This window comes from Varroa destructor, unplaced genomic scaffold (assembly GCF_002443255.2).
Source record: "Varroa destructor unplaced genomic scaffold, Vdes_3.0 BEIS01000001.1, whole genome shotgun sequence".
Lineage (NCBI taxonomy): Eukaryota > Metazoa > Arthropoda > Arachnida > Mesostigmata > Varroidae > Varroa > Varroa destructor.
In genome coordinates this window covers 60201957-60221215 of record NW_019211454.1, presented here as the reverse complement: position 1 = coordinate 60221215, position 19259 = coordinate 60201957, and the positions used below count along the sequence as shown (strand labels likewise).

The 19259-nt window shown below is 42.5% G+C and overlaps 1 protein-coding gene across 15 annotated transcripts in view; it reads left to right on the top strand.

The window, feature by feature from the left end:
• LOC111243330 (uncharacterized) overlaps positions 1-19259 on the top strand; it is a 67011-nt gene that overhangs the window by 20028 nt on the left and 27724 nt on the right. The window contains exons 1-2 of one of the 15 annotated variants that reach the window (XM_086991870.1): positions 21-4519; positions 5029-5128. The exons of 10 other annotated variants lie outside the window; for them this stretch is intronic. In XM_086991870.1, coding sequence (XP_086847996.1) covers positions 5087-5128 — 42 coding nt within the window. In that variant the 5' untranslated portion in view covers positions 21-4519; positions 5029-5086. Of the gene's footprint in view, positions 1-20; positions 5129-14225; positions 17514-17873; positions 17938-19259 lie in introns of those variants that run through there. 4 more of the 15 variants (XM_086991889.1, XM_022788700.2, XM_086991869.1 and 1 more) reach the window with 4 other exon arrangements.

Here is a 19259-nt window from a genome sequence, read left to right as displayed (position 1 = left end):
TTAGTATAGTGTATTCTAAATGGGCGGGTATACGCAGAGTTAGAAATGTTTTGTTTGAGCTAACTGTCGTAGCTATATTCAAAATCATCGGTTATTAAAGGGGTAAGGTGAAACATTTACTAGGTTTTTCAAAAATTAGGGTTTTTGTTTATCCAAGATATTTACATGCATACAATGTACAGTTAACAGGTTAACTGTAGTAGACTTATTGACAGCGAATATGCTTTATGTGTACAAGTAGACTGTGATAATTATAAGTAACAGTAATTTTATATAATTAGAGTAACCCAGCCTTCGGTTCAAACAAAGCCATGTCAACAATGGGGATGTTTGTCAACAGTTTATGGGTCTGAAAAATGGGATAACTTTCGTCTTTTGCCGGTGTAAATCCGCCATCTCGTTTCGGGTCTTGAAGTGTCCTTAAATATTTGACGTTAATAATGACCACGAGTTTTATTACGCCGATTCGTTGCCTGCGGTTTGTTTTAACCATTCACTGCCAGCCATTATATGTGATACGCCGCATTCCGTGTGTGACATAAGCCCGAAGCTAATTAATCAGCTCTTTGTGCCCAAAATAGGTTCTGGCATATTATGAATTCCAAATCTTACTTAGATCATCTAGTGTCACCTCTTCAGCTTCCAAGGATGGTTTTTTGTGGACCATTTTGTGCGCCCCCAAAATGGTCCACAAAAATCGATTGTGGATCGATTTAACAGGGCAGCAAGCTATACACTTTTCACACACTAAGGCACAACATACAATGTTACACAATGTAGTATAATCCACAATGCACAACATTGTATGTTGTGCTTTAGCGACTAAAGGTGATATGATAATGTATGCTTTCGATTATAATGAAAGTAAATTTATATTCACTATAGAAATTCAAGAGAGCTTTTGGAATCTATTTGAAAACATGAAACGTGGATGTGAGTTGCCTTATAGCGGTTCGTCTCTCAAAGACACTTATCCACTTGGTACTGTTCTGTTATAGGCTCCATTACATTACCTATCAAATAATATGGTATCTTCCAACCGACCTCTTTGTCTACCACCTCACTTGTTTTCGGAGTATTCGACAATCTGTTTGCTGCTCGAAAGTTTGTTCTTCACATGTTTTTATTCTTTTTTTTTTTGCTGTTTTTATATTCGCTCTAGACAAAATGGGAAGCAACCGTTACTTGGGTGCGAATCCTCAAGTTCAATTTAAGGCATGATACCAGCTAAAAGTTCACGTTGTATTGACTACGGGACCCGTGTAGACCTAATGTTAGTTTCTTTAGTCACGGTTGTTCACTTCTGTTGTCGTAGCAATAGCTACTACACCTGCGACTAACTTAAACGTTTCGACTTAAAGTTAGTCTCGGACCGCCGTTAGATGGCATCGTTAGAACATCCGAATCTGGCCGCGCCCTTTTCCCGTCCGAAACACGAGCATTGTGTCCGCTCCAAGTATCCATTATACGTTTCCTGCAGCTGCAACCCCTATTTCTACTGATGCTGATACCATTGCTGCTATTATCGGAATGACATGTTTACACAGGCAGCTACATAATGTTTCTGCCTATTGCGTATACGATACTACGTGTTTAAGAAAGTTAGTGAAGTAATAGACTATAGGATAGTAGAGTAGCGTGTCAGAAAACCTTCTGCCGACTACTGCGAAGGGCTCGCTGAATCAGACAGATCCCGTGGCCATCGATCTGATGCTGTTACTTTAATGGAAGCACGAAAGTGGCACCCAAACAGGGAAATATCTGTGTGTAAATTCATAGCAAAAATAACACGCCCAGTGGTATATTTCTACTATTTTGCGACAGAAGTGTTTAATCAGGATTTTACATAACCCATTACTTTTTTTTTAAACTCTGACGAATACCTTTGTTACACAGCGTTTGTTATGGGTGAAAAACTCGTCTAATGATTTTGTCAGTTCTGTTGACTACATAAGGTCTCATAGTGTTCGGCATTGAACAGTTTGTATTATTTGCTAGAAATGGATGAAGCAATGAGTGATCTGAGAATGGTCGGAGGGATACTTAAAAATAATTAAATCATCAAAACAAAAAGGAATAGTCCAGCTTGGCTACTTCGTAAGTGCTTAGTAAATACTCTGATGAGCAGACAAATGCGGTTCGGACAATTTAATAGCTGTCTGGAAATGTTAGAGGGATTATGGTAATAATAGAAAGCAAGAAAAAAAAGCGGGGTAAGTGTAAAAAAGATGGACGCATTGAACCTGAGATTGTCGACAGAATCAGGATGGCATGTGCGTGTCCTGTGACATAACGTACGTGTGCATGCACGGTAGTGGTATGACGATTAAAAGCCCCAGCGTATACTTAGTACGTGTTCTATAAGTGTCGAAGGAGTAAAGAACTATCGAAATAAATCGCGAAAAATTCTATTGGTACAAACGAAGTGATGATATTGAATACAAATGCCCCAGTTGTGGAACTATCTGCCTGTTTGATGCAGACGAGTATGACTATAACTGAATCGTGATCATTGTCGTTTTGTAATGATAGTAGGGTATCTACTGTCGTTGATGTTGCCATTTTGACCGCCTACGCCATCGTAGTATGTTTTATTACCAATGCGATGAAATGATAGCTGCAAATGCTTTTACTACCTGTTATCTGTTTATATATAGAAGTAGTTATGATAGCCAGATTCGGGTTACTATCCTCGCTTTAATTGAGTTGTTATACGTAGAAAGAAAAAAAATTGGCGCGTGCGCCTATTTGAGGCAGCGACATTAATAAAGGCTGAATCGGACATACAAGTTAGTAACGAACCTGCTTGATTCAGGAATCTTCCTTGGTTCATTGGAATTGATGTGGAATGGGTTCTGTGGGAGCGAATTAATCGCTCCTTATCGACTCTGCCATTGCAATTAGTCAATGTAGCAGAAATTTCTAGGTGTTGTTGCCTTAATGCTTATTCTGGAAGTCATCAATCACATTGCGCCGAATAGTACAAGGCGGTTGCAAGTTAAACTGAAACTGTCATTGTCGCGTTGCGACTTTTTTTGAATAAGGTTTAAAATATACAGAACCGTAAACGGATGCAGTGGTCAATGTCGTTCATTCTCTAATCCTATTCAAAGTTTGTCCTCTTGTCCAGCTATTTGTTCCAACGGCTATGTAAAATTTTAGCTAGCTAGCTAGCTAGATTACCTACGGAGTGTGAACATCCTGAATGATACGTCTTGTAATCCATATTGCATACTATTTGTCCGCATAATCCGCGTGGTGTGGATGCGGTCATCTTTTTCTCGTTTGGCTTCTGTTAGTCTTAGTCGACATTGCTAGGGTCATTCAGCAGTAAGAAAGCGCTTCGTTTGATCACATCCACAGAATTAATTTTACGTTCAATTTACTATATGCATTTCGTTCAGCCATCAGCTACAAGCGATCTTACGGATCAGTTGAATAGGTACTTTTTCCGGATGCGGCTCCTCTTTCAGGGGTATGAGCGCCACGACTTATTACGAGCTCTACAGTTGCAGTAGAGCAATATACAACGGGTATATAGCGACTGTGAACACACGATGCTGGGTGAACTTAAATCGAATTTAGTCAGACGGAGAAGCTGGGAATAGTTCTTATAGGATTACTGTGTGTATATTGCTGGCTTTCTTCATGTAGTGGTGTCTCTATATGAGAAGGTAAACGCTATTGTTGATTTGAAGTATTACTGCAAGGAACTGTTTTAAACTAATTTGCATACATGATTAACCTTTTAAGGAAATGCTAGTAATACGTATACATGAGACCTCAGGCTAAAACGGCGTCGGAGCAAGGTATAGCAAAAGTGGCAACTATGAATTCATCTATTCTCTGTATTGATGTGTTGGTTATGGCCATTTATTTTTTGGCTGAGGGAAGTGTGATTGCTAACAGTGAGTCATACAATTCTTTCCTTATAAATTGTGTTTGATCACGTTGGTGGTAAAAGTGTACTTGAAAAAGTCTACTGTGGCCTATAGACGCCGGCAGACCGTGAGATCGTCGATAGTACCTGCTTGTGTATGTTAATGCAAAGGATTATAGAAATTTTATCGATCTCAGATGTTTTACTGAAATCGGAAGTTTTCTTTTCCTTCGTTTGCCACGGTTGGATCTCGTTAGCTTTAATTGCATTTATTTTAGTTTGAGTTACTTTGCTGTTTATTTTCTTTGGTGGTTAGGAAATTCATTGACTGTTCTGGCTATCGAAGCTGCCGTTAAGACTGCCTATTGAATTGATCTATTGCGTGGATAGAAAAGGAAGCGTCAGTTACAGCCTTCCATGCTGCTGCGTTGCCTCCTTGCCTGCTTGTCTGCCATGTCAGTTGTAAGGAGTGGCTTCGACCTTGGATGGGGACGTCAGTGTGGCGGGCCAACTTTAATGTCGCGGGGCGCGCCTTCATTCAATAAAATCGGGAAGATTTTGGTAGCTCAACTCACCCCACCTCACCTCACCCCACGTTGTGGGAATGTAAAGGAACCCCTCTGATTCTAAATGGAAACTGTAAATACCACTCATATGAGGAGCTTCAAATGGCTTAGTTTAAAAAACGTAATTTGGCTAGGTTTATACAATTGCTAAGGTAACTCGAGACACTTCACGGGTTTATTTACTAAGCAACATCTTGGTTTTGTCTAAAACGAAACGGTTACAGCCCGTTTATGCCTTATTCGAGGAATGAGTTTATCTAGGAAATCTTAAAAAGATAATATATCAAAGATAATCTTTATCAAGTTAATCTTTAACTTGTCGAGAAAGTATTGACCGTTTCTCTAGCTAAATGTGTTTTGTATGAGTTTTACCGTGTTGGGGTTGGTGTTAGTTGACTTGAAACCCGCCAATAGTGGTTGCGCCAAAATCGTGGGTATGTCTTTGTTTAGATGAAAGATAGAGCGTCTTGAGGATGAGTAAAACTTGTGCACAGTTTTACTATATTTTAAATTACGGCACATTACGATAAAAGCACGAATGTTACTCAGACTCATAAAAAAATTTTGTTGCTCATGTTCAAGATAAAGTAACAAACAACTGGCGAAAGACCGTTCTATCGTGCTCGTTCTGGAAGCTTCGATGTGGGAGATCTTTCGTAGTAGTCGACCAATTACGACAAAGGTTCGTGAAATCACTGCGAAATTTGAGATACATGGATAACCATAACATCGCTAAGGAACTAGACATGGATTACCGAGCAGTTTTAAATCAATCGAAGTAGGCCGGCTACAAAAAGAAGCTCAATGTTTGGGTGCCACACGAATTGACGCGAAAAAAAAAATTACTAGATCGTATTTCGATCAGCCAAACACTACAGAAACAACGAGATTGAGCCATCTCTAAAAGGGTCATTTACGGGTGCTGAAAAATAGTTCAACACTAAGCACAATAATTGTGAATGAAAAGGAATCGTGTATTTGGAACTGCCGTCATCTAGAAGAACGATTGAATTAGACCTATGCTGTCACTAACTAACAGAATTACAGCAGATCATTGAAAAAATCGACCGGAATTAGTGGGCAGGAAAATTGTTTCCCACCACGATAACGCCAGAGCAAATACATCTTTAGTTATCCGGCAAACATTGAGAGAATTTAAATGAAGTGTTAATAAATCCGCCGTATGATTCTAGCCTCGCAGTATCACAGTGTTGTTGGTTTACGTCTCTGTAGAACTTTTTTAATGGTATTAACTTCGCTTTTATAGAGGCGTGCAAAAATTACTTGTCATAGTTTTTTACTCAAAAACCGCAACAGGTCGACGCAAATGGGCTATGGTGGTACCAGAAAAATGACAGAAAATTATTCATTAAAATGGCATATGTTTAGTTAAGTAATATTTTTTTTAAGTGCAAAAAAATCACGTGCCATGGCTTTTTCACTCAGAAACCACACACAAAGTTCTACAAATATGTTTAGTTAAGTAATACTAATCGAAAATAAAAAATACACGATATATTTGTTTCAATCTTGGCTTAAAAACGAGCACTATTTTTCAGCTATTCAAGACATAGCGAAAGAAATGTTTGATTTATATGTTGTATAAAACAAAAATAAAACGTGTCTATCAAAAAATAGGTTACAAATGACTTACTTATTCTCGTATACGGCTTTATCATCTACTCAACGGAAAACAAGATAATCCACTGCAGATTTCTACCACCACTTTTATAGATGCTACTACTTTTAACCAGCACCCCGCTATCGTCGGCGTGCCAAATTTTTCGATAGCCGGAGATACGTGACCAATAAGAGATCGGGTGATACTGCGTGAGGTTATTAAAGGAATATGAAGTTATGATATATGAGCGTGTGCATGTGAGTCTGCCTGTGAGTCGGTTCGTGTGTGCGCACGCGCCGTAAATGACATTTACAGTCCGTAATGCTTTGTTCTGTTCTGTAATGTTCTGCTTGGCACCGTAGCACAATTCAGCAAATTAATGTGGTAGTTTCTCGTGCCTCGGCTAATTCATTTGATGGCCAATCTCCCCATGCTCTTCCTTTTACTTTTGATTCTCGCTATAACGGTTCTAACAACAAGATCGACAGATTTAGCCCGGATGTATTTGCCCGCTAAGTTGGATTAACTATGCTGACTGGTTCTGTGGCCCTTTATACATTCGTTGTTACCATGGGAAGGTTTTGCCGTTTCTGTCAAGCGAACACGGTCGTGGCAAATGATGTAGCGGAAAGGATCATGAAGGTTCAGAGTTTTCTCAACTCAAAACGCCTTTTTAACGACTCTGTCTGTCGTAGAGGAATATATATCACAGCCGTATCAGTCGCGAAAGGGACCTTGTAGCATACAGTATTGCGTCGCATAAGCAGAGGAACTCATTATTATTAGAAGTAACAGATTTATACGTATCGGGTGATTTGTAATTGTGGATCGTTTTGTTACAATCACACGCTTTAGTACATTACTGTGCTTGATGGCGCAGTGCTAGAAAATTGCTGTTGGCAATTGCATGACAACATTTGTAGGATACATTCCACGTTAGGAGTAGTATTGGGTAACGAATGTTTCGTTGGTTCCTTCGTTTCATTAGTGAAGACTTGTCTCGTTAGCAGACCGTAACGGATTGCACAGGTGCGTCTGACTGTCGTGCTATATGATTTTTATTCGACTTAGCGTTACTGTTGGAATAGTAATGAGCTAATTACTGGTGTTAAGGTCTGGTAGTTCGAGCGAACAATCGATCAACGAAGCAGCTCTCGAAACGAAGGGTGCACGGGGATCGGTAGCTGAGGTCGAACGGATACCGATTCGATATAAAATTATGTATATCTAAAAAAGCGCAGTCTATAAAGCAGATGAACACAGCGTTTTGTTTATTACGCATATCATTGGATGGAAGTGAGTTTGCTGGCTGGCCGGCCGCCGGCTGCTTCGGGGTGTTGACCAGTGGCGCTTGTAGCCAACTGTGGGCACTGTACTATGGGCCCATAGCTATTAAATATTGAGGGGAGGTTTTGACGACAGTTGCGATTTGTTAACGGCTTCGCAGCTGCGTAACGACGGTGATAGCCCAATTTGATTTAACATTTACTGTGCTATTGCTATTACTGGTACGGATGTAGGCCACTATTTCTACTATTACTGCTGCGCTTATTCGGTGTAGGGCAGGGCCTGGTATACGCTGTGTATCGCCGTCAGGCCAATAGCGGCGGCAGCAATAGCACCACCAGCGGCGAATGTTAAAATGACTATCGAACTTAGGTGATCGCTGTAGCAAGTGATTGACAAAATTAAACGATAGCTCGTTAAGTGTTGTGTTGGACGGGTTGGTTAAAGTACCGGCTTCTGAATACTGCCGATAGCGAAAACAAGGAATACGAGGAACGAAGGACCCATAGTCATAAATCACTTCTGTTCTACTATATTAGCACAAGTACTGAAACGGCGGCAGCGAGCAAAGGAGAGTGCCTTCCACTACCGAACTTGGCAAAGGCCGTCGATATTTGAGGTAGCTATTTAATGGTCTACCAGAATATCATGGGCAGTGATAGAAGTTGCTGATACTGTGCAGTGTTCAACAGGTGAGTACGTTATTCGATCATAGCCGCGGGCGGCAGAGGATTCTAACGAACAGACAGTGCCACCACGGCTGCCGGATCATCTGCTAGCTGCTACATCGTTCTCACACAGATATAGCCTAATACTGCAATAATAGACAATTATAGTCGTCCGTATCTGACAGGACAACACTGTCTATAACACAACGAACTGCCCGGTTTCGTCCTTTCGGAAACTACCGATCGGCTGAGTGTTACCGGGGGCCGTATCATTACATTGACGCCAGCGTTACCTTTTAGATACGGACAGGCAATGTAATGCAACAAACAAGTGCAACTATCTTCACTGTCTTAAGTCGATTTTTTCTTGCTGTTGTTGTATTGGCCTTCGATGATGTCCCCGCTGATCACTCAACGTACTTGCTGTTGTTGGGCTTGTTGCCGCGGCTGCTACTACCGCTTCTGTTAATCGTTTTGCGAAGGGCTCGTTTCAGATGTTGCACGTACAGATAATACAGCAGTATACCAGCAACTGCGAAAAAACCGATGATAATATTTGTTTTGCAGTGGTCGTCCTTTGTCTCTGTAGCGGCCACCAAGCGACAGCCGCAAAAGGCTGTCGCTTGGTGGCCGCAGACAGTCGACCACCGCATCTGTCTGGGGTACCGTGGGACACCAACGTGCCACCGCCGCTGTTTCTGAGATAAATCAAAAATAGCTGCTCTCGCTGGCGAACACCTAAAGGAAATAAGAAGCACGTGAAATCTATAGGATGTAAATTTGACAAGAACGCATGACTTATGAAAGACGTCAGCTTCAATAAGAGACCAAGAAAGTTAGGAAAGGACGTGAAAGAAGAGAAGGAGACGCTATGAAATTCGACCACATTGCTGACAACGGCGGGATTAGAATTTAACGGCAGGATGAAGAGATCGCGATTGGTCTGTGTAGCGACAATATACGGATGGCTCAAGACTTCGTTAACGCAGGCCGGCTTTGCTAACTCCTCTGACTGTGGCTGTTCGTTTCATGGCTATGGTTTTTATCAAGGTGTGACTTCACTATGAAGGGTAAACGTGTGAGGTTGTAGCCATACTATTCATTACCGGTCTTTGTTATGCTAACAAAGAGGTACGCTGCTAATACTGCCGCTAGCGGAAATCGAGTCGTTAGTGGCGAGGCGATTTCATTAGGGACATATTTAGCTCTTGTCAATATACAGACATGCTCACACATACAAACACGGGGGCAATTCGAAGGTTACTGGCCGGTGCAGCTGTCACGCATAATATAATTTTAGCACGTATGGTAACGCTTCGAGTAAGCTAGGCAGGGTGTGTTGACGTCGTAGTCGTCCCTACAATCTCACTAGCCATTCGAATATTTTGGCAGATAAAAACTACGATAACGGATGCCTTCTTAAATGCCACACTGACCCGACACCTCAAGAAGATATCGGCTGTTATTAGAAACCCGTTGTTCGCCGTGAACGAACAACTGGGTCAAACGGGTGTAGTTTCTTACTAAGATGAGCTGCCATCTTATGGTTCAGTACAAGTAGCAATTTAACCAGACTGAGAAATCAGAGCAGTTATCAAAAACCGGCGCGTTATTAATATGCGCTGTCCATGTATACAAAAGAATATCAATACTTGCTTTTTTTGAAAACTTTTATTCGTGCAACGGCTTATCCTATTCGGTCCACCTCAGATCGCGCCCGTTTTCTCCTTCACTGTGGTTACGCGTCTCTTTCAGAGGTGTTGGCTTGCATATTGTACCAAATTTGCATTATCCTGTTGTGTAGCGGTGCGTTGCTCGTCAGTCATTGTAGGAAGGCATACCGGTTGCTGCTGCTTTGTAGCTGCAACCTCAGGACAGATGCTCCGCGATTCAGACCACTAAGTGGAGCCGTAGCACTCAATCGTTAGGCTGGATCGGGGAGGGCAGCAGTAGCGGTTTCGTCGCTTTCGCAACTAAGGCGGCGGGCCTGCTTATCCGCCAGTAGCCGAACTGCTTCAGCCGGAAACGTGACTCAAGTCAAAGGTCCTTTCCTACAGCCAGAAGGTTTGAGTTGATCGTTGAAATAGCTGCTATCGCCGACGCCGTTGCTCATGCCATTGTTAAATTGCTAAAATTGATAACGACGGAATCGAGATGGGCACTTCTGCAAGCAAGGTTCTATTTCGATAGTTTACTAACAGCAAAACTAAAAAGAAATCTTGCCAAGCAGCAGGAAGTTGTTACCGTTGTGGCAACCACGTATTGCCTGCCGCCTACGAACGAATAGCGCCGCTGCCGGAAACAAAAATAGCTGGGTGACATGGATGGGAACTGGTCGCTGCCCTCGTCTAAATAACATCACTATACGCCACTACTGCCACGAGTAAGCATACACGTATGAATATATGATTGCCTGCTTCTGCTATTGTGTACGCAACCGAACATAGACAAACGGTTGCAGGCCGTAACGATCGCGATTAGAAATTATCAGTATAACGGGGTCACAAATGACAAATGGCACTTGATTGTCCTTCTCGTTCTTCTGAAGCTTGGGGTGAGAATAATGCGAGGGAATCTTCTTCCATATAGCGCCTGGTGCCGGTGCGTGTACCAGCCGGCCGAAGTTACGAGTCACAACGTGGCAGCATTGGCTTCTTGATTTATAAAAGGACAGGGCCCTCAAAACAATCGAGTTAAGCTTAATCGATCTGATAATGCCTGGGTCGAATTGGAACAAGCTGAGATGGCTATATTGAAGGGGAAATGAAAGAAGAGTTAAATTCTTAGGTAAATCTACGTGGATACTATCTTAACTTGCATGTACATTGAATTGAAGAATGATTAGAGAAGTGATAAAGGCAGTGCGCATGGGCACCATGTGTTTCTTTAACATAGTTAAAAGAAGTAGCTAAGGCGCGGTAGCTCGTTTCAAGAATCAGTGTACCAGACCAATGATATATAGATCAGAGCTTTTTCACGTATTATACTGAAAGAATTTATTTTGGTCGAAACAGTAGACATAGTATATCAGTAACTGTTGCTGCTACGATTAGCTGCGGCTACAACTAAATGATCTGACTACCGATAATTCGATTTTATCTTTATCTTGATAATTACATGCGACTTACGGTATCTCGCAGTTCACCTCTCTGATGGCGTGCACCGTGCCTCAGCAATGCACTATGCACGTAAATTATTTTTTGCTACCTGCGCTTGTTATTTCTAGGACGTGGCAGAAAAAAGATTTACAATTCATTTTCCTGTTGCTGAAGATCTAGTCATTTTATTCTTGTAATATTTCCTATATCAGTCATTCATAGACAGGGACAGATCGAAGGTTCTTTCATTTTTGGAATAAGGGTTGCTTCCGTTACTCCGCAGTGGGGTAGCGGAGCGCAATACAATTACGTTATAGGATAACTATATATAAAAATCGAGGTGGGCTCTTGCTAGATGCGCTATACGGGAACGCACAAGAGTAGATCTAGTAAATCAAGGCTGGTGCCACAGTGATCTTCTGAATACTTGACGCGAATACTAGCTGAAACTTCCTAGCCTTCGATTAAGGTTGTAGCTTAAAAACGAATTAGGACAAGTTAAAAAAAAACTATGTCTTTTTTTTGAGCACTTTTTGAAGCTGTGTGACGCGCAAACGAGTCTTAATAGTAGCGTACGTCTCTCTCGTTAATATTAGGAAGGAGCTTGTACCATATTCCAACTAGACGCGCCAGGTGTACGTACGAGGGGTTATAATTGATACGCTGCGCACTGTCTTCGATTCGTTATCGAGATCAAAAAAACAGCGTTGTCAGTGCCGTTGATTTATGTTGTGTTGCCAAGCAGATTTAACTTCACGTTCTACACAAACACTTCGCGATGGATAAATTAATTCTGTCTAAGGCAGTAATTTAGGTCAATGAATGGCAAACACTAGTCTCTTTCCTGTGCTAGATGGGAGAACAAGTTTCCCGATGTGCCAACCTCGTGAATATGGGAAATGGGGGAAAACGGTATACACATTGACATTGTCATTTGCCTGTGGAACTCAACCGCCAATTGCCAACGGGTATTTTCTGCATAGTGGTTTTTAATATGGTTTTTCTTTTGACCTGTGATAATGCTGGACCCTTGGGTGTCATGTCCTTACACTGACATTAAAAGAAAAAAGAACATGTGCAACACAAATGATTCTATGTAGACGCTGTCAAGGAGAATGAGTCATGTTTCAACATTACGGCGTACGGAGCAACTGGCTGATGAGGAAGGGCGCAAGTCCACGTGTCAGCATATGTAATCTGCTGCTATCACAAAATTATTTTATGGCATAGCTTATCTATAGCAAGACACAAAGTCGACGGTATTGGGTTGTCTATAAGTCAGGCGCTCACTTGATGACGGATTGAGTCCGTTATGAAGTAAGTAGATGGTCTGGCATTTCACGATTTCCTTGTTTACTACACCTGCTCGCTGCGGTGTATTGAAAAAAGCCACCAGAAGAAAAAATATCAATAAACCGATACGCGTATGAAATAATCAATGTTGGCGTTGTTGTCTATTCTATCCTTTAAAAGGCCGATGAGGACAGCGGTTGCTGTCGTCGCTATTTCCGCTGCTGTTGCTGTGCTGCCGGTGGTTAACAGAAATAAACTGACGGAGCTGGCTATTGAACCCGCGAAGCGTAGAAGCTCTTGTTTGTCGTAACTTTGTTGTAGGGACAGAGCTGTTTACGGCCTCAGTACCATTGCGCTCTCTGGTTACCAGTCATCTATTATTTTGTGTGATGATCGTCCGTTTACATCTGCTCACTAAGCGGCGCCTGGTGTAAGCGGCAGGACTAGGCGCGACTGGATGCTGCTTGCCATTATGGTTACGTGGCCCAGCAGACGGATCTTGGCAAACGTCCTTGGGGGTTCGTGGATTGATAAACAGATCAACCAAATGGCGGAACATAACCCCTGCCGCTGTTACTGTGCCTGTTTGTTGTTACTGTCGTTGCGGCTTATTGCGCTGCGACGGGGCATTGGGGGCGCGGGCATTTTGCATATTGCTTAGTTTTTCTACCTGCTGCCGTCAGTACCTTTGCCACAGAAAGCCGGTTATCATCTGGTGAAACTTCTTCAGGAGGAAGAACTGCCAGACTTGAGGTGTTTAGAGAAGCTTCCTAGACAGTACAGACGATAATGGGAGGAACGAGGTAGGTAGCATGTTGCTGGGATATCTTGGCGGTATTTACGTTATAACGCTTGCAACAGCCAACAAAAAGATACCTGTTACGGTAGCCATAAATGAGATGGGTTGACGTAAGACGTAAAAGACGGCGGCCTGATAGAAGTTTTTCTGATGAGTGTTACGAAGGCTGTGCTAATTGATCCGTGAGAAATCCATAGTGGATCCGCATCAATTGCAACCGTGACGGACGATTTAACGTAAATCAATCAGACAGCTCTGGTGTGTGTTTGATTACTTAAAGATTTTTCTGATCTATTCCGTGTAGTATATCTGACTACTCTCTACAAAAAGTGGTGAGATCTGTAGCATTATTGCAAGATGATACGTAATTTCATTCAGTGCTCTGACCATACTGGAAGTAGCCGCGAGTGTTTGCGTGATCTACTGTTTCATAATCGCCTAGATATTCTTACACTAGTTTCAGTTATCGATCAAAGATTCGTTTGTTGTCAACTATGCAGCCTTACTGCCGTCGGCATTAATTTGGCAAAAGTGTAACTTCAGTGACCGAGCCTCACTTATACTTATTTAAGTATTAGTAAGGCTCGGTACAATGGGAAAGTTACCTAAAAGACGCCTGGATTAGGATGAACACGTAGCGTCTTTCGAAAGTGCAGCACATATCCACGATCCAGGCATTTCTGTTCTGCTATTGTCTACCACCGACGGCCGCCTCCCCTCCTCTTCCTCCACGGTCGATGCTACCGCCGTTCGATAATATAGAGCGTATGATTTCGTTGATATATTGCATCGTGTGGCAAGCACGGTACGTGCTTCTGCCTTGACTGCTAATGGGTTAAGCCTGCCTGTCTGTCTGCTCGTCCGTCCATGTGTGTTAATGGGTTTGTATGCGTGTCTATCCCAAGTGACAGCGGCAGAAACATCACCGCTAGTATCGTAATTCTTCTGTGGGATTGTCGGGAGTGAAGCGGTAGCTTGTACAGGAGCAGCGGCGGCGGCGGCGGCGGCAGCAGCAGCAGCAGCAGCAGCAAGAAAAGCCAATGCTTTGCTAAGGAGTGAAAAGTACAACGAACCGCGCGCGGAACCGTCGCATCGAACGCGACAAGGCGAGCAGAAGCCGTAACGGTCGAAAAGGCACAGGCAGCCGTCGCGGCGGCCATGGAGCAAACGAAGATTCATCCACATCAGCGGCCAGCACTGCTCAGGCTGGCTTTCTTGTTTACTTGCTTGCTAACTGACTAGCCTAAAAGCAGGAAGAAGCCGAATGAAGAGGGCCCAGCAGCAGAAGTGGAAACGATACAAAAATGCAACAACAACGGCCGTTCTCTGCGCGCGTAGTCGAATAGAAGCCGGCGACAGCACTGCAAGCACGGCCCACTTGAAACTGGATAATTCTGCCGATGCGATTCGTGTCGCTCATTCTGTTGTTGCCTCCGCCTCCTCCTCCGCCGCCGCCGCCGCCGCCGCTGTTGCCAACATCTATGTTCTGTGTCTATAAGATGCGGAGAGAGTCAACACGTCTGCACACATGCAAACGAACACAGATGTACATCGCACAAATACCAACCACAGCCAGATAAAAGTTACAATCATCGAAAAGAGACGTGACCAAACGATCTCTGTCATTGATTGTTGCTGTCGGGATGACTGTCACTGCTGGTATAGTTATTGCCGGCTTTGTCCCCTTGCCCAGATCGTATAGCAAACGCTCCATCTACTGCCTAAGGCAATGAATGTGGTACGCCAATAGCTGGCTCGTTCAACAAGCTCGAACAACCTGTTACTGCTGCTGTCGTCGGCGATCTGGGCTATACAGGCTAGCGACTTCTACTTCTTTTACGGATATTGAATTGGCGAAAAACTACTGACCGTTTTCCAGCTGGATGGCTTTAAAGTCACATATTTCAGGTAATGAGTCGCGTCGGTATCGTTTCAAAGCTGAGGTCTGGCAGTAATAGGTGTTACAATATTGTCGGTCTGGAAGATAAGTATCCTTACTGCAGCGAGACGCACACTTACACAACACGCCGCACAGATACCAACGATAGACGTAGCAACAATTAAACGAAAGCAGTAATTAGCTAGAAGGCACGTCATTGTTAAACGGGTCAACGGAAATCGCTGCCGTAGTATGTCGTACGTTAACCTATGGAAATTTGTACCGTTTATGGTTACGGACGCTTTATCGGAAGAAAGAACGCACAAATGATTTTTTGTCATTACTGAAATTTCGATGCAAGAAAAATTTGCTTGAAAATTAGTGGTTCCACCAAACGTACAAGGCGAAAGGGCTTAAAAAAATCGTGCAGTGTTGCCGCCGCCTGCCGAAACGATTGATTCGAAACTTTACGGTGCATAACTAACGAGATTGTAGTTCGCCATTGATAAAAATACACTACAACTACTAAATTGAAATGATTCAAAACGGCGTCTTTCAATAAGACCTCACATACATAGCCGGCGAAAAAATGTCGAGCTTCAACGAGAGATGTAACGAATTCGTTTAAATGATTTCGAATCTCGCTCTATCAGAGTGTCATCTGTTCTGATCTCAGCAGAAGTACGTTAGTGATATCAACCGCCGCGTTTATTTTGCCCAGAAACCATAGATGACAACTCGAAAGCAAACGCTAGCGATTGAATTGAAGCTATAATAAACAGTTTTTGTAAAACAGCATTTTTTACGAAAGCACAAAAATTCGACAGGCTAGTATGATATGATCTGATATTACTGTCAGGAGTTAATCCCTGCGTCAAACTGATACTGCGAACTAAGCGACAGCCGTCGGTTATTGATACGGTTAAGCTTGATATCTCCTGGACACCAGTTATCGGGGGGAAGTGTTAGAACCGAATGTAGAAATACTACAGACAGCATTGCCTGTGAATCAGTTTTAACGGCCTAGGTTGTTTAGCCGGACGCAAAGTCAGGGAAGCAGCAGCAGCGTACACAAGCTTAAATGGAGCGTGTCCTTTGTGGTACATCAGTTTTATAAACATATACTTGTAGGTCTGCTCTTAAAAATTTTGCTCCAGTGGTAGATTTGCTCGCCATTTGCGGTATCTACCAAGTAATCAGTATATTAAATCAAATGATCAGTGTTGGAATCGGGACGGTTAGCAGTTGCGGATGGACGAGACGATACTCTCATTTCAACCGCAGTATCGGGAATTGTAGGTAGACAATTCCTGCCTGTTCTCATTGATAGTATGGCAACAAGCCCTGGAAACTTGGCGAAATGGCAACGTTGTAATAGTGACTTCAGCGGCTTTAGCGGCCGTTTTGGGGGGGACTCGGTACCTTCGGTTGCCGCAGAAATCTGCTTCGGGTCGTTACTCATGCTGCTATGACAGCCGCGAGCTATGGAACAGCTAACACGAGATGGCTAACCAACTACGGTGCGGACGTTATTCTACCACTAGAAACGTTCCATTGCCGGACAAGAGTTATTGCATCCTCAATTCCTGCTTATTTTCTATGACGACTTCAATTTGGAAATCCACAGAATATTATAGTCGGTTTGCGTTTGTCCGCGTAACGTCTACGAATGAGCTATCCCTAGACGTTGGTTCGGAGATCTCACCCGCCGATGCTGTTGGATCGCAGTTGGGAAAAAGAATATCGTCAGCGGGATGAAAGTGTACATTGATGGCAACTTCGTCGACCTCTCTGTCGTAGAAGTGAGGTAGGGAGTGTCTGTTGATGCACTTGTGCATAACGATATACAAGTCTGATGTTGTTGTTATTATCGCTACTTTGAGAACGTGTAATAAGAAACGCTCCGCGGCGTTGCCGACTAGCGGAATACTGGTTCCGCTAATTTTTTGGTATTGATCCAAATGCAAGCTATCTATTTTCCATACATCTTGAGACCGACCGAATCTAGTGATTATGACTACGATTATCTAGAACTATTAACACATCGATACAATGCCAACGTCCAAGAGCTCTTCTATGCAGCAGTGTTTTGAAAATTGAAATACGTCGGAAGGTGGTGGGGTTAACGTCGATCTGCGCTGCCTGCAGTCTGTTTCGGCGACTTGCTGGAGAACAAAAATGCGTTCATACAAAACGACGTCCTCGCCATTCACTGATCATCAAGACATCTAAACACTGGGTATCGTTTGTTTTTTTGGCCTTGATTCCCGTTGGGCGTTAGTACTAGTTAGATTTCGTGTATATGCATTTTGTGCAGAATTTTCCAATGGCAGAGAAGGAGACTTACATCAGTTAATCTGACAGTTTCTGTTGAGAGTTTTTCTAAATAAAAAACTATCGGCATCGACTGAAGCAAAATGAGGTTCGTTTATGTTGGTATTGCCGAGTTGACGAATTAGCTCTGACCTGACGCATTTGTGTGCATGATATATATATAGCAGTAGCAGAGAGATAAAGCACTATTATTATTAAAACAAATAAGAACGTCCGGGAAATTCGGAACGACTTGATAGCTGTCGTATGGCCAGGCCAACACCGTTACAACTAGTACATTCAATTACCTAACCAGACAGAATCGGAATTGACCATTTTAACCTGTAGCCTTCGCTGTTTGTGGGCGAGTTTTATTTAAACAGGACAGTGCGTTACAAAGTTCTGCTAAGGAGTAGTATTATGAAACCGCCGAAACTGTGTTTTTAATGTGTGTGTGTTTATTCGACAGAGAAGTGATGCGACCTCATGTGATACCATAACCTTAATGACTGATTTAAGAAGTGATACATGCGGTGAGTAATAATTATTTCCATACTACTAAACACAGAATAGGAAAGTATATGGCACTCGTCAACTCGTCACGAAATCGATATTATGTTAGTATATTTAAAATAGAAATGAATAGTTTTCGTGGTTGGCTACATTTGTCGTCTACTGGGGGTGGTTATTTTTTCTATTTATAGCCTGTTTAACATCTAGGCTATTTGTCTATTGCTCATATTATTGAACTGTGGATTTGTTGTGCCAGCCAACAACGCAGAGTTAGTAATTGTTCTGTGTAAATGAATAACAAGTTTAATCATAATATTGGTTTATACAAAAAAAAAAAGGCCAGTTTACCTATTACTCACTGCTCATTGTGCTTCATTACTGCTTTGCCGTTTCGTAGCTTGCATATGGCTGATAATGTTGTTTGATTGTTCAACAAAGCTGCGCGAAGGAAGCAGATTCTGGTTAACCTGTAGGCCGTCAGCGCTTTATTTGTAGATTCTATAGACGTGTTTTAATGTCACCACCTAATCGCCGTCCTTTAAGGTCGATTCGTCACTACTTGCTTATACAAGCGACGTTTTTAAACGCGCATATAGTATAGTATAGTATAATATAGTAATGCACATATGTTTCTTCGTCTAGTAAAACAGGACATGGTGATTTCGGTCACCGCCGTTGTACAGAGCAGCACAACGTAAACGATGCCGCCGCACTTGTAGAAGTCCAGGATATATTGAAGTATCACATTATGAGCTCTTTGACTGAAGTCTGCATGCTATATAAAAGATTGTGGTTCTAAAAAAATCTAAATTACTGTTTACCTAGTTAGTGTACCGTAACTTTTACCGATGATCACATTCGTGATCTGTATCATCACGTTCTCCTTACTCTAGCCACTCAAAAAAAATCGCCATCACCCGAAGGTAGTTATTCCCTCTAACAGAAATCTAGGTTTTTGCAGAAGAGAGCTAGAAAGATGGTAGGTTTTATAATGTATATGTATACATATAGATGATGATAGATACATTCTATGGTGTAATTCCCTGTGAAGAAATGCGCGGCCGAAATCGTTATGTACAATGGTTTAGGCCTTTTAAAAAGAGTACGACTAATCCAAGACGGTTACATGATCAGTTAATCTTTTCGGAGGGCTATATTGGTGGGTCGCCAAGGCCAATCGGGGTGTCACCGCCTACCTCCGTTGCGACATTTCGAAGTTAATACGCATTTGCCGGCATCATTAGTTACAGTTATATAGCCGTAACATCTTCAACATCAGCATTTTCAGCTTCATGATCACTGAGATGAACATCAAGCAGCTCCTTGATGAGAAAGGACCGAA